Source organism: Aplidium turbinatum, chromosome 9 (genome assembly GCF_918807975.1).
Source record: "Aplidium turbinatum chromosome 9, kaAplTurb1.1, whole genome shotgun sequence".
NCBI lineage: Eukaryota > Metazoa > Chordata > Ascidiacea > Aplousobranchia > Polyclinidae > Aplidium > Aplidium turbinatum.
Window position 1 is genome coordinate 23,767,249 of NC_137480.1, and position 16,456 is coordinate 23,783,704.

At 37.4% G+C, this 16,456-nt stretch overlaps 1 protein-coding gene across 1 annotated transcript; it reads right to left on the reverse strand.

Annotated features, from left to right (window-relative positions):
- Positions 1–4,593: 4,593 nt before the first annotated feature.
- Positions 4,594–15,506, reverse strand: LOC145777494 (kynurenine/alpha-aminoadipate aminotransferase, mitochondrial-like). Its single transcript, XM_082588875.1, has 11 exons — positions 15,393–15,506; positions 14,263–14,307; positions 13,002–13,175; positions 12,127–12,334; positions 8,734–8,958; positions 8,458–8,523; positions 7,626–7,694; positions 6,975–7,085; positions 5,884–6,010; positions 5,464–5,675; positions 4,594–4,785 (listed from the first exon to the last, which is right to left on the reverse strand). The coding sequence occupies exons 1-11, from the start codon at positions 15,404–15,406 to the stop codon at positions 4,729–4,731; spliced, it is 1,308 nt and encodes a 435-aa protein (XP_082445001.1). The 5' UTR covers positions 15,407–15,506; the 3' UTR covers positions 4,594–4,728.
- Positions 15,507–16,456: the final 950 nt, after the last annotated feature.

The following is a 16,456-nucleotide window of genomic DNA, read 5'->3' on the forward strand; positions in this document are numbered from 1 at the left end:
GAGCAGCAATGTTCTGCAAAAACCTCATAAACCTTGTGAGTCATAATTTTTGCTTTCGACAAACAATCAGTGCAGTTAAGAATGACTTTTCCTGTTAAACAGTAAGCTATCTGTAAGCCTAAAGTAGGGGAGAACCTCCTACAGTGCCCAGTTTTTTCACATTTTCATAAATTTTGAAAAAAGTTGCAGAGAAACACTGAACTTTTGATTTTTATTCTATAGTTTGAGGTTTTCTCTATTTCTTGGCCTATTTGTCTAAGTTCTGGGATTACTAATTTTTGTTCGGCAGCCATTTAAAAACTTGTTTTCAAAAGTGGGCACTGTAGGGTATCGGTCCCATACAATGCCCATGGGGAGTACCTACAGTGCCCACTTTACAAAGCATGACATTATTGTAATGCTTAAAGGCATACTAAAGGAAAATTTCAAACCGGAATTAAGCATTAAAATGAGTAAACTGAACATTCAAGAATACATTTCAAAAACAATTACCCAAAAAAATTTGTTTTCAATGGCGCTGGCAAGGCCCAAAGTCCAGTGTTTCATTTATTTTCATTTTTTTCAAAATGACCAAAACGTGCAAACACAGCTCAAGAATACGTCATAAAGTCCAGCAATAACAAAAACCACGTTACCAATCTGATGTTTTGAGCAAACTGTCTGCTGTTTTGATGTTAAAATGTGCTGTTTTGATGTAAATACATACATAGCCTACAGTCAAATCGCCCGCAGTAACAATTATTGCGTGATCGGTTGATTGCTAGACTTTATGACGTAGACTTTATGACGTTCTTTACAGTCGCACGCTTCGTTGCTCAGGCCAATCTTGTTTTGAAAGCTCTGACAAAAGCACGCGCACAATGGTGGTCAGACCGCAATGGGGCAAAATTTTATTGAAAATCGTTTTATGGTAGCATGTTAAACACAAAGAACGTGGAAAATCGCCAAGTCAGGTTTTTCCTTTAATACCCCTTTAAAAGGTCATATCCTACTTATCTTGTGTTGTAATATTCTGGCTGCAGCAATCACCACACAAAAATGTTGAATTCAAGCCATACATAAAATGAACGACACTAATCAATAAAAGAAGCAGATGAAGAAATAAAAAACTTTCCAACCATTTTTTTCCAGCCATGTTATTTGCCTTTCACGCTTCCGGTATTTTTTTGTCATATTTTGTACCTACGTAGCAAGTTCGTATGCCAATTTTCTAACATTCTTATTGGAAAACCAAAATGGTGCTTCGCAGACCCTATTAGATAGTCACAAAGTTTCTGTTTTTCTGGTCATTGAAAATTCTGTTTACGGAGTAGTTTTGCTTGAAATTGGTCATGGTAATATTCTCTAGATCTCCTTCACACTTAGCTAAATAACGCCGAATTGTTCTACGAGAAATGCCGCACTCCTCAGATACAAATTGTTTTGATCTCCCTTTTACAATCACCTCCATGCATGCTTTCTTCATTACATTTTCTGGATATCTAGCAAGCTTTTTTGTAGGCTGCTGGACATTTTGAAAATATGATATAGAAGATTTGTAACTTATTGTCTGGACAAGAACAATAAAAGTAAACCTATCTAAAGATTGTTGCTCATTATCAATAAAAAAAACATAGATCCAACAGTGCCCACCCCTGGGCACTGTAGGCTCTGTCACTGATGGGCACTGTTGGGGCCGTCGCCATTTTGGACAAAATGTGCTGCAATATTTATAAATTACATTATTACAAGCATTAAGCAATATCGAAGCTTGCCTACATTAACTAACTATCCACAGTGTAACTGACAATACTGTAACATGAGCAATGAAGTCACATGCACACTTTCCTTTCTTCCAAAAAAAGTTTCTATTTTCCTAAAAAAATGATTTCTGTTCTCATTTGCCAAGTACTTCACATTGCATCTTCACGTTACATGCTAGAAATCATTGGGCACGTGGACATCTCAAAATGAATTCGGGCGCGCAATTGATGATGCATTGTGGGTAAAATTTGAATATGGGCACTGTAGGAGCCTGGGCACTGTAGGAGGTTTTCCCCTACTGTATATTTATGCACCACATAATTTTATGAGTGTAGACTTTTTAAAAGAAAACATCAAGCTTGTAAGCAGTGTGCCACAAAATACACCTGGATTTCTACTCGTAGTAGCTCTGAAGAAGATCTCCAGCGTGCTGCTGAAGCAAATGAACGTGACACCTGGATTCGATCAGCTGCAAACGAATTTGGGGTCAACAACAGGTCCACTTTAGAGCGATAAGAAACGCAAAGAAAAACGTCATGAAAATTTTGGATACAAGAAATGTAAAACAGCTAATATGATATTTACAATAGAAATGGAAACCGAGCTAGCCAATCACGTGATAGACTTGACCTCTACCTATTATGGCTTGTCAAAAGACAAATGTCGCATGCTTGGCTACGAATTTGCTGTGAGAAGTAACGTTGTTATTCCCGATAGCTGGAAAGAGGACAAGAAAGCAGGACAAAGCTTCTGGTTGGGAATCAAAGATCGCCAAAAGGTGTCGATACATAGGCTACTCCTGAAGCGATATGATTAGCAAGGGCAACAGCATCCTAATAGATACACTGTTGGTACCTTCTTCGATAAACTTGCAACTGAATGGATCGCTATCATTTCCAGCCACAAGACATATAGACTACTGCATTTAGGAAAAACAAGTTTTACTCGATGTGTCCGCCATTTGCGTCGATAACATGTCGGAGACGCTTCGAAAAGGACCTGCAAGAGTCAAGAATAACTCTTTGAAATATTTAGGTCCATTTTTTTTTTCAGATTAGCCTTCAGCGCTTCCAAACTTTGGTTGTGTTTAGTCGAAGCCTTGTTCTCCACTATCCAGGTAAGACCAGATACCAAAGTCCAGGAGGTTCAGGTCTGGGGATGAAGGAGGCCATTCTTCCTTGGAAATGAAGAACGGCACATTATAGCTGAAAGCCAGTTTTGCGTTCTCTTAGCTCCATGTGAAGGGACAGAATCTTGTTGGAATGACCAGTTACGTTTTTTTGAAGTGTTTCTTTCCCAAGGCAACAATGAACCCTCAAGAATATCATTTCGGTAGTTTTCTTGGTTCAATTTCACTCCTTGGTCCACAAAAATTAATGGACTCCTTCATGCTGATTCGTTGACTGCTGCCCACACCATCACTGCTGAAGCCGCCCCTTGTCTCCGAGTGACTACCCGGGGTTCCATGTAACCATTTTTTAACCACACACGATCATTTTGACTGTTAAAATGATGCTAGACATCAAAATTCTTCTCATCGCTGAACACAAGGTTTGGCAACGTGCCTCCTCCTTCAATACGTGAGAGCAGATTTTGGCTCTGGAGAGACGTTTTTCAATGGTATTGGCATTTAGCAACTGTTTCTTCATGTGTTTGAAATTGAATGGGCTCATCTTCAAATCCTTCTTGAGAACTGTGAACATGGTTCCACAGGCCACGTTCGCCTTCTTTGCCAGTTTTTGAATTGGATCTCTTGTAACATTAATTATTGATGACCCTTGTAATAGATAGGCTAAGCCGTTAGGTTAGCTATTTAATCACAGTATAACAAATAATTCAGCAAAGATAGCTTGGGCTCTTTTTTAGAACTCACCACAATGCCTGAAACATTTGCATGATTGGCTAGACTGTTTTAACAAATAGGTTGAAGCAAATGTCCAGTTGCTTTGATATTTTTGCTTCAATAATTAACTGTTGCAAGCAAGTAGGCCTATAGGCCTATCGTTTTTAAGCATAAAACAACAATTTAAGCGCTAGAATTGTAGATTTGAGAAAACTATATTTTTCATTAAATAAAAGGGAGAGTTGAGCCATGTGGTTCAACTCTCCTTGACGTGATGGTTCAACTCTCCTAATTGTAGCCATTTTGAATTTAGCCCGGAATTTTTCAAAACGCTTTTAAGAAGCTGCGTGGTAATTGTTGCATACAATCACCTTTTCCAAAGGTACACTGCACTATATTTGTAATTTAAATATCTTTTATAGATCTAGAGTTATTTAAGCAAATGCTGAAATTTTTCGAATCTACTTTTTGATACATTTTTTGCATTTTCAAAGATTACTTTCCGTGGCTATATCGTGAATCCTTCTTGACAACAGTGAAACTGTAACAATGTTTTTTCATACCACTAGTGACAGTAGAGTGCAATTATGTTAAACAGAATTTCTGCTAGAGGCGGTGGCTCAACTCTCCCTGTGCCTCAACTCTCCTGCATCTCCCCTACTACAGTCGTCCGCCCCGTTAGCTCAGTGGTTACGCGCTCGGCTCAAGGTCACACGGTGCTGGTTCGACTCTCGGGGTGTGCGCTTGAACAATGCATTTCAGGACTGCTCTTCATTCAGCGGCACCTAGTGAATGGAATAATTCCCCGGCAACAAGACTTCAACAATCGGAAAGTTTACTGTGCCAATCTCAGTAACCGGCCCTGCGTCAAAAGCCTCTACAAGCATGCGAAACTAACAGGAATAACCTATCAAGGCTTTGTCAGTCCGAGGATAAAGATTCAAAACCAACCAACCAGACAGGACAGTGGACAAAACCAATGGTTCCCACTGAAGGCAGTGGGAGTACTTTATGTTAATCACAACTGTCATTTATTATCCAAATTATTGGCTAAAAACTGTGGTTGAAAAATACTAGGATTTTTAAACTACGATATTAAATACATCGACTATTTAGAAATGTCTTTGCAATTTCTCTGATCTTTATTTTTCTGTTGATGAAGAAAAGTCGTCCAACAATTTCTTTAACCGCCTTAGGCCCTTAAAAATATTGATACAATGTCAGTAAAGAAGAAATATTAACACATGTGCAGCAGCACTGAGGAAAGCAGCCATGTTGTATCAACCGCGCAGCGTAGCGTAGCCTACGTAGCTCCATAGAAGTGATGAGGATGAGAAAAAATTGCTGCTCCTTCCGGTTTATTTATTACTGTGTAATGTTCTAAACGTAGATTTCCACAAGAAAACGGCTCACTCTTTTTATCATTACTGTGATTAAACTTACGTGTGAATGTGATACGGCCTATTGTATTCCTTTCAATTTATTTGAATACAACCCAATGCAAAAAACTCCGTTCCGTTAGCTCAGTTGGTTAAGCGCTTGGCTTTGTACAGAAAGAAATCTCAAGATTAAGCGGCACTGGTTCGGCTTTTGGGGTTATGCTCTTTGAGCAACGTATTTTAGGACTGCTCTCCATTCAGTGGCACTTAGTGGATGGATTAATTCACATACAAAAACACTTTTAAGATCAAGATGACTTCACTCTGTCAATCTCGGTAACCGGCCTTGCGCAAGTGGTCCAAAACCTATACAAATATGCAAAACTGCCAGGAATTACCTACAAGAGGCTTTGTCAGTCCGAGGATAAATATTTAAACCAACCAACAACTCATTACAACCACTTTTGGTTGATCTACTTTCGGTCTGTTTGACTTTACCTCTTCTAAGTCGTCCATTGATGGATAAGAAAATCCGAGACGGATGTAAGGTCCAACGTGGTCCTTTTCGCTGGAGAACTTTTTCCCCGGAACCACAGTCACGCCATATTTACGGGACAAAGCTTCGTCACCCAAAAATGACGTGTCCTTGAATTTTGTAAGTTTAATCCAAAAGAAAAATCCGCCTGTTGGATTGGTCCATTCCATATGATCTATGCAAAAATACACGAACGTTATGATTGCATTTGGCAAACAAACAAACATCTACTAGTTAAGTTTTGCTTCTAACGAAGTCTTTGCAATTTTGTCTTTGTTTTTTGTCTTTAAAGACTTCTAAAGTTAAAGAAGAGAATACCTATAAATTACAGTGTCATTTATTAGATCATAGATAAGTCAAAGCAACAAAAAATCTTTACTTACTAGAAAGATGTTTTTTGAGAAGTAAATTCGTTTCGGCAATTCGATGTTTATAAAATGACTGGATTTTTTTAAAATTTCTTTCAAATCCTTCAATTCCCCATTGTTGAAATAGTTTCACCAAAGCAATCTAGAAAGACAGCGCGTCATAGAAAAGACTTAAGGAATAAATGTTTCAAATATATTCAGAAGCACTTGATAAAATAGTGACAACTTTACTTCATAATAACAATCATCATCAACTTGAATGGAAAACCAAAGTTTGTTTCGCCTAGTCCAAATGTCATGTTCAGACACGTCACAAAGCAAGTTTGGCCCCAGTACCAAAGATAACTATCGGTACCAACGACAATTCCCGATACCAACGATAACCTACCGGTATCAACAATATTTCCCGGTACCAACAATAACTCCCGGTACCAGCAATAACTTCCGGTACTAACGCTAACTTCCGGTACCAGAAATAACTCCCGGTACCAGCAATCACTTCCTGTACTAACGCTAACTCTCATTACCAGCAATAACTCCCGGTACTAACGCTAACTCCCGGTACCAGCAATAAATTCCGGTACTATCGCTAACTCTCGTTACTAACGATAACTTTCCGGCCCAGTACTAAAGAAAATATACCACTGAAACATTTACTATAGCTAAAATGGTATCACGACAATTCAAAGCAGACAATTCAAAGCAGACAATTTAAAGCCGACAATTCAAAGCCGATGATTCAACGACGAAATTTTAAGGCAGGGATCTCTGAAGAAAAAATATCTGTTTTTCAGAGATCCCTGGGGTAAGGTTAGGGTTAGGATTATTGTCTTTATCGTAAATAAATTATCGGCTTTGAATTGACCGCTTGGAATTGACCGCTTTGAATTATCGGCTTTGAATTGACGCATAACCGCTAAAATATATGCGACTCTTTTCAGTTTCTTGGATTTCCTAGAAAGGTTTTGGCTCCTAAAATCATTCCAGGTTCCGGACCGAAAGAACCCTGCTTTTGGACTCCCTGCAAACGCTACTGTTGAAGTCCATGATAAAGTATTTTTTTTTACAAACAAATTTCACAACTGAAATATTGTATCAACATTCACCTGGGAATACGATGCAGGTTGCATTCCATCTGTCCTTTGGTATTCCATCGCTTTCCTGATGATAACAGCTGGTCCAGTGACCCAACCAATGCGCACTCCCGGAGCGACAATCTATGACATCACAAGGGTAATTTAGTTGCCGCCACATGTTTTGTTAAAGCCAAAATGTCGATGTTTACTTTTCCAACATTTTGCTGTAGACTGTTTTACAAAATTTGGTCATCAATCTTATTTTATTATTTTCTCTTAAAAAGTATTTTTCTTAAATATTTACAGTACATTAACATTGCATACAGTATATGCATAATTAAGTCACTACCTAGGTTAGCAACGTTACTTTGAATATTATTTGATTATTCTGAGAATCTAGGGTTAAACAAGTGGGCTACTGTATTCAACCTATATTGGCTACGCTCACTAAAATGAAGGCAGAAACTAAAATATAGTAATTCTATTACTTCTAGTTTTTCACAGTAGTTGTAGCGATCATCCGATGAAAGTAAAATCAAATACATTATGTTATTTTTATTGCTTTTACTTGCATTGTATGTCTTTTATTTTATTATCACTTTCATCAGATGAACGTTGTAACTACTACCAGAAAATATAACAACCCTGATGAAGATCTAAACAAACTTTTTAGGATATTACTTTTGATGTTGAGTCGATCCTTAAAACTCTCGCATCTGTGTCCAGCGCTTGGAAACTGGGTACGAAGTTCTAGAAAATATTTTCAAGAGTAAAGCAGTAGCACTGATAAAAGACAGAAATAGTAACGTTATGCTTAGTCTGTGGGAACAATGTATAGCTTAGGAAGTAATACAATTGTATAGCTACTGCATGATATTAGTCTCTGACAGAAGACGAAAAAAGATTATGATATGTTTAGTGGAGTCATCTGCAAAAAAATCCAAAGTTGGGGAAGCCAAATTTTGCATCTACTTTTTATTCATTGAAGTTCGGTCAGGACAACCACAAGCCTTCAGAATGTCGGTCAGCAGGGCTTATAGAAAGATAATCTGGGACCGATACCAATGAAAATTTCAATCCTACACTTCTAAGAACAACGCACTATATCTAACAAATTCAAAGTGGTTTTTGTAAGTTCCAGGGATCCTGGAAAGGTCACGAACCTCAAAGTCATCCCGGGCCCAAAATTACCCCATGGACCCCTTGTCAACGCTACTGTGGGTCAGATACTATCATTATGTACCCTACAATATTTCACATAGGTGGCACAAATGATATGACTTATCCACAAGTCGTGGGTTGCATTATACGACTTGTGCTTTGGTGGACTAGGTCAGTAGCCGCAGAAGGCTTCCGGCTGTACATATACAGTATGCAATAACATTACGACTAACTAGTACACAAGAACCAGCATAAGCTACCAAAAGATTTCATGCTTGAAAATCAAGTTTGCAGCGAGTAAATTGTCAAGGCATCATATGTGTAGTTTCTGATGGTCAATAATTTCACTTACGTCAAAACATTGTAAGTAAAAGAAAGAATCGTCTTCTATGATTATCAAGTTGTATTCTTGAGCAATCTAAATAACAAGAAAAGTATGACACGGCAAAAACACGACAGGTTCATGCTTGGTACTCATAGCGAAAGTAAATTCGGCAGTTTGTCCCTTTCAAATAGTCCTGGTTTTAAATATAGTATAGCCTACACTCGATCGATTAGCTTTTTAGACGAAAAGTCTTAAAAAAAATAATTTTAAAAAGCACTGACGCATGAGGAAAAAATTCGGTACTTTATATATTTCTTTTTTTCTTTCCAGTGGAATAGTAACTCCAGTTGGGTTCTGAACTGATGAGACGATGTAGATTACTTTCGGGGGGTTTAGTTTGACCGTTTCGTCAGTGGCGTTTTTTTTCGCTTCTTCTTCCCAATTTTCCAATAGGTGTCGCAAGGAGCTTGGTATCATCCCCATGTCGTCCATAGCAACCCCAAGCGGGACAGCCCCAGATATTTTTACCTGAAATAACAAGTCAGTTTTAGATTATGGTACTATAGACCCAACCCAAGGCCTCAAACGACGATAAAGAGCTTTCAGCGTACATCGCTTAACTGCTGTGCTCCTTTATTGAATATTCGAGCTTATATTCCACGACTGAATAGGTTTCTTAAAGTTTTATATGCAGTAGATTTCGGCTACAGTGATGTTTCGTTATGTGGACACTTTTGGAAGGTCCCCCCAGGTGTCACTATGGTCAAATTTTACTTCATTCTTCATTCATTCGGTTTAATGATTTAATTGATCATCATTATACTATAACAGGTTAAGAATGCTGGAATTCCACAAGGTACCTTAATCAGACGTCACAGGATCCCTTTACCTGCACCAAATGATGACGACTTTTACACTGTTGAGTAGAGTGGATCGTTTTTCAACTTTTTTTCTTAATCGCTTATTAATAGTGCGGAAAAGTTGTGCACTGACATTGTAAGCACAACACAAAAACAAAATTTCAAAAATTTTAATATCTTGAGTTGCCCCAAAGAAGTTGAAATATTAGAAAAAGTGGAAAATTTCCAATTTTTAATCGCGTATTAAGAGCGCGGAAAAGTTTTGCACTGACATTGTAAGCACAACGCAAAAATAAATTTCCAAAAAAATTAATATCTTGGGGTGCCCCAACAAAGTTTAAAATTCAAAAAAGAATTGCAAATTTTTAAAAATTCTATTTTTACACATTTGTAACTGCACTGCGCCTCCACGAATCATTGTAAATTACGCAGAAAACCAATATTTACAAGTAGAATTACGGTAGCCTACAAGTACATGTTATTGTAAGATACGCAAACCTTTTAAGAACATAATCTAAAATCTTGCTTTGTATTGAGACGCGGCATGTCTTTCCTGGACTGTAGCCGACTTCTGATGAATCAAACGCGGTTAGCGGCACCACATACTGCAACAGATGCCTCAATCTTTAGTGTCTTGTCTTTTCTGCCATCAAAATACAAACCGTGTAAAACGTCCAACCTGGACTCTTGAGATTCTGCTCGATTTCTACTTCTTGATCTTCGAACTTTGTTTCTATCAATAATATCAGTTTTATCAGCATTAACCATTACCATACCTACGTCGTGCAATGCAGCAGACGCTACAGCGGCCGCTGCTCGATCAGAGATGACATAGCGATCCCACATAAGTGTCATCGAACGCATCGCCACAGGTCTGGTTGTCTACTGTAGTATGGTGGGACGCAATTAGAGTCATGGTCGTCGTCATGAGATCGATTTGCAATCCGTGTAGCTGCGTGAGAGAGATACAGCTTGAAGCCTGCAGTAGCTGCGTGAGAGAGATACAGCTTGAAACCTGCAGTAAGTCAAGTGTGTGCTGTGTTGCCTACACATAACACACAAAAGGCCCGCACTAAGGGGAAGGAAGCAAACGTTGGTGAATGTTCATGTTATTAAACAGGATACAGACAACCATGACATCAGCAATGCGAAGTAAATATTGATTTTCGGAAATTTTCTGAAGCGGTTAAAAACTAAAAACAATAGAATTTTTGGAAATTTTCCACTTTTTCTAATATTTCAACTTCTTTGGGGCACCCCAAGATATTAAAATTTTTGACATTTTTTTTTTTGTGTTGTGCTTACAATGTCAGTGCACAACTTTTCCGCACTATTAATACGCGATTAAAAACTAAAACAAAAAATAAAATTTTTGGAAATTTTCCACTTTTTCCAATATTTCAACTTCTTTGGGGCAACTCAAGATATTAAAATTTTAGAAATTTTGTTTTTGTGTTGTGATTACAATGTCAGTGCACAACTTTTCCGCACTATTAATAAGCGATGAAGAAAAAAAGTTGAAAAACGATCCACCCTACTGTTGAGCACTTCAATGTGGGGAATGAGCTTGTCTTTTATGGAAGGTTTGGCTAGTTTTCTAAAGAATGCTTAGTTGCTTACATGGGTAGGGTGGTGCAATCAGCTTCACGTACAGCGCCGTGGATACTTTTTAGAAGGCCTCTTCTGGTGTCACTATGGTCGAATTCTACTTCATTCATAAGGACTTTAAACCACACTCGCAGGCTCAACCACGAACATTGACAGTTGTGTGCAGATTATTTCACCCACCAAGTGCCGCTGAAGTAACAACCTTCTTTAAAGCGCGCTTCTCAAGGGCACACGGCAATAAAGTCGAATAAGTTTTGCCTGCACGTAATCTTTTCTACAATTGCAGAGTGGTGTGTATTTATTGAGCCTTTCAGTTCTTTGGAGTTTTGTTTGTCGTATCCAGGTTTACACCTGGTGGTTGATGATTTAGATTAAGTGGACGGGAAGACAAGGAAGCCAATCTTCATGTCCACCTTCAGGTATGTCTAAGTGTCCTGCCAAAGACACAGCCGCATGCTGAGCGGTGTCGAACCGGCGCATTTTCGATTGCCGTTCCAGCGCTCTCACCACTCGGCTATGAAGTTCTTTCCTGACAACAGAGCTACTATAGTGATAAAGTATCTAAATATTTATCAAAATGAGATTCATCAACCAAGTGCTTTCTGCAGTTTTATAGCTCTTCAATTTTTTACTGGCTTAGATATTATCAACAGTTCAACACTACAAAAAAGCGCTCAATGCCAAGCAAAAAAGCTAGGCGAGGTGAATTACAGTATAAATATCAAATTTAGTTGCGAACTACCTAAAAACTTTGATAGCTTGTTTTCTCTTATTGAGATCTTCAGAAGGGACATGTCTAAATAGAATGCATATTATTAACTACGTAACTGTATAACTTATATCATACTATTTGTTCTACTATTATACTTATTGTATTTAAATAAGAAATCTCAATAAGTGTGAAACAGGCATAATATAATAATAAAGCATAATAAATAAATAATAAAGTGTATATAAATAAAATATTTTTATTTGAATAAGGACTTTCTGATGATCCTCCTTTTAGGGTGAAACAGGCTGTCAAGGTTTAGAGAGATAGATAACTAGATAACTATGTTAGATAACTATATTTGATTTAATAAAATATAATAAATAAAGCATAAAAGACATAATAAACTACAATAAGTTTGAAATGTTTCTAGACTTTTAATTAAATAATAGTAATGGAAATATTAAAATAATTCACAATATAATTATCCTACAACATAAGTTATAATTATTCTCTTACGTTTCTTAGACCTCCTGGAAAAGTAAATTCTCCCATCAAAATCACATCACCCTTTTGTGCAAACATGGGTATCAACAAATGAATGCCCCCCATGGCCCCATTGGTGATCAGTACATCAAACTTTGTTTCCGGGTCGGGATGATTCAGATAAGGAGGTTCGTGATACCTCTCATGTAATTTTGCTACAAATTTGAGAAGATCGTCCATTCTGAAATTCAATGATAAAGATTCTGAAATTACTGCAATGTTAAAAATCGAATGAGGCTGTTCACCAGGCATTTAGTTCAAAAACGGTGTTCTTCGTGCTTGAATTAAATCAATGTTTTAACTATTCACACCTAACGTTTCATGAAGTAGCTTGAAGAGTTGATTTGTAACTTTGTGTGTGTACTGTAGTTTAACTAAGAACTTTAAAAATTTGATAACAGTCGAATCTTAGTAGAACATTGATTGCATCGTATAACAACACTTCGACTGCTAAAGAAAAACTAAACAAATCCTATAGCCTAAGATAAAAGAAGGTAGGTTATGTTTTATGACGAAAATGACAAAAATTTCACAAGCATTCGATTCTTTTTATTTTGTTTTCATGAGAGAGATCGTATGTTTCATCAATACCTTCAAAATTACCAAAATACAAGAGAAAAACTACACAATATAGCGCAAGGTTCTCGACCGGGGGTGCATTTATCCCTGGGGGGAAATTTCATCGCTATGGAGTTAAATTAATATAACAAAAAAATACATAGGCCGCCCCTTGATAAATGCGCAAATTTAGTATAAAAAAATCTGAGGGAGTAAATTTAGTCTTTGAGAGTCTGAAAGGGGTAAAGCAAGATAAAAAGGTTGAGGACTGTGATAGGAGAATAATTTACCCTTTTGGTGACTGATAGGCAGATATGAACATCATCTTATCTTCGTCGATATCAAGTTCTATGTCGTCAGAACAGGTAAATTTTGCGCTTCGGATCGGTATCACGCTTTCATTTGGAATCCCCACCGCCAACGAGATCAGTTTGGTCTTGGTGCCAAATTGTCTTTCTGCGACACTGTTAAAAATTCTTTCGGGTTATTGCTGTATCACAGATCACCGATTTTGCATTGTGCTTACTTTCCAAGCATTATAGATTTTAAAAAATGCTATCTTGCAAAATTTTACACATATTTTTGTCTGAGTGGTCAAACAAAAGCATTTGAGAAAAGAGGTATTATTATAAAATATATACAATATTATATAAAATATTGTCGTTTTAATCCGTGGCCTACGGCAATTGGTGCCTTAGATCAGGGGTTGGCAACTTTTTTCGCAGGACGGATCGGTTTGAGACAGGCATTGTTTTGTGAAACAGTAATCAATAAGACTTATGCTTGGTGCGTAGGCTACGCATATTACGGTATTACAACTCATTCAGTCACCGTTACGTTGGAAGCCCTGAGCTTATTTTGCAGCTAAAGCTTGTCATGACTGTTCTCGTCTTCTATTAGTTAAACGAAACATTCTCGTCTACATGGCACAAACGTCTGATTTGATTACTCGCATGGCGTTTCAATCAAATCAGCGCCTTTGTGGTCTTTATGCAGGTACATTCTTGCATTCTTTTCTCAGCATAAATTGCGTGGCGTTTAACATCACGTTAGGTGAGTCTACTACTGTACTGCAATCGACTACAAATTTTCTCTTTCACTTATTTTGCCTGTCTTTGCCTTATTCTGTCTTCTGTTAAATACAAGTCTAGTAAAAATACAACACTAACTAAGGATTATGTTAGTCAATGACACCAGTAGTTCGCTATGTCTAACTACTTCGTAATTTTGCCATGTTTGCTCTTGTTTGCTGTTGTTGAAGGAAACCTTATAAAATTATTTCTTTTTTGTTTGAATAGTTTTTACAGCAAACGTTTGCTAATTTTTGTGGCAATTTGTCCTTAGTTTTGCTCCGCCCAGTAACAAATTCCTTACCGCCTGACACTGGGCGCGTCTCAATGGTTGCCGACCCTGAGCTTAGGCACCATGCACAAGTATTTGGAATTGTTGATCAACACTAATAATTGATCAACAATAAATGATTGTTGACCATTTATTGTTAATCAACAATAAATGATGGTTGATTGTTTGATTGTTGATTACAATTCTTACCTCAGCATGTCCGCTCTGTCCGTTCTGAAGAATGGAGTGAGAAATCTATGACAGTATGATAAGAATTAAATGATAAAGCAAGTGGAAAAAATAATAATGCATCTTACTAAGTACTGTTGTGCTGCTTTTATTATACTTTTTGCAAGGAGATATATAATTTTTGTTTTGCAATAAGAACTAATACAAACTTGCAACTGCTCTAATATTAGACACATTTGTATTTTTGACCGTTTTTTTATTACGTTCGTTCTTCGTGTGATGCGTTTGGTTTAGGCTAGCCTTTTGAATATTGAGTTGCAGTTGCAATTTTACAATTCCGTTAGTTGAAGAGTTTATGCTCCTGCAATTGCTTCTAGAAGGCCGGGGTTCGACTCCAGGACGTGTCATGAATAAAATACCAACTATTTTGTACAAAGCAAAAGAGGATACGCCAGATAAATTAACCTCGCAGCGCATTATGTTGCATTTATGCAACAACAAAATTTGAGAGGTACATGACTTCGTGAAAGTAGAAGTAATATTTGTGAAGAAAATAAAACAAACAAGAAATTCATGTTTTTTTCTTGGGCCCTGCGGGGTTGATAAAACAGTCGGAAATAAAATCCTAAAGCTTTCCCCATGTGGGCACCACTAATCTGTCATATTTAAATGCGAAGTTTTTTCCAGTTATTCCAAATTATTTTCTATAAGAATGGCTGCATAGCCAAGTGGTGAGAGCCCTGGAACGGAAGTCGAAAGGGCGCCGGTTCGAACCTACGCAAAAGCACGCGGCTGTGTCTTTGGCAGGACACTTAAAGACATGCCAGAAGGTGGACACGAAGATTGGCTTCCTTGCCTTCCCGTCCACTTAACCTAAATCTTCAACCACCAGGTGTAAGCCTGGATGCGACTAAAAAATAAGAATGCATTCGAACGTTTTTAATTTAAGCTAGCAAACTATTGGGTCATTCATAATGACGTTCGTAACAACGCATCAATATCCAGAGCATTTGTAGACCTGCCTTGTACATCAGCTGCTTTGTCGCGTGCTACCGGGTTCGTAATCCCAAGGTCGTGTGTTTGATATTTGCCAAAAGCACAAGCAATAAAGAAACAAAAATATTAAAAAAATAAAAGAACAACTTCCTTACCTGTTGTAGTCCATGTTTTAACAATCCTTGCTGGAAAAAATATCTAATTGTGTTTTTTCTTTTAAACTACTCTTTGTCTGTCTAGCGAAAACGACCAACTATAAAGCTAGGACGATTGTGTGAATATAAATAACACTTTTGCTTGTCACGCAATTCACCTGATGCTCTTAATGATTAACATAATGCATATATTGCTATGCAAACTGTTTGCCAGCTCCTGTGGAATTTCTTGGAGTGCTTTTGTGTATATTTAGAAGTTCTGAGGCTATGGGTACTAGGAACTCTATTTGATATGTAATACTGATGTATTGATATAACACGACTGTAGCCAGGCGCGGATTTATGGGGGGGGCCCGGCCCCCCCCCGAAATTTTGTGAAAAATTGTATGTTTTCGCATCAAATGGTTTGATATGCTTCTAAACAGCTGATATTAGTCCCTCGGCATCACAATTGATGAAAATGGTTGTTTTAATGTCTATTTTCTAGCATATCGTATATGTCGTAGTATCATTGTTCATATCTGTTTAGCTTTTTCTTTCTTTTTAATTGATTTTCAAATTTTCTGCCCCCCCCCCCGAAAAAAACTCTTAGATTCGCGCCTGACTGTAGCCTACGCGTCTGCGGTCGATAGCCTACCCTACTATGGTGTATTTTAAAAGGTTTTTGCTTTTCATTCGACAAGTGTATCTTGTTTGTTTAGGACATAAAGTTAAGCGAGATAACTCCTCAGTTGAACTTACCTTGATTGCAAATTGACGCTACTTCGTTATTTTCAAATATTTGCAAGTTTGTTTGGTAAATATCTGAAGTATTTAACCAAGTCTAGAAAATTCTTATTTTTGTGAAATTCGTAACGTGATCAAACACTTCAGTGATTGGTTGATGCGCAAAAAGATTAATTACCGCACTTATGGAATGATTGGTAGACTAACATTCCACTTAAAACAAAAAGATAACAAGAGCAAAGAGAGACGTTGTTGACAATGACAATATCTAAAAGTGGCTAAATTCGTCTAGATGCCTGAAGTATTTTTTGGCTCCTGAAAGGCCAATGCAATAGTCT

Excerpts from the sequence above, each read along its gene's own strand:
- LOC145777494 (XM_082588875.1), bottom strand. Across the intron at positions 8,524-8,733 it reads GAAAAAAAGAAATATATAAA|ATTGCTCAAGAATACAACTT; the intron begins GTACCGAATTTT and ends CTTGTTATTTAG. Across the intron at positions 7,086-7,625 it reads GGATCGACTCAACATCAAAA|ATTGTCGCTCCGGGAGTGCG; the intron begins GTAATATCCTAA and ends GTGATGTCATAG.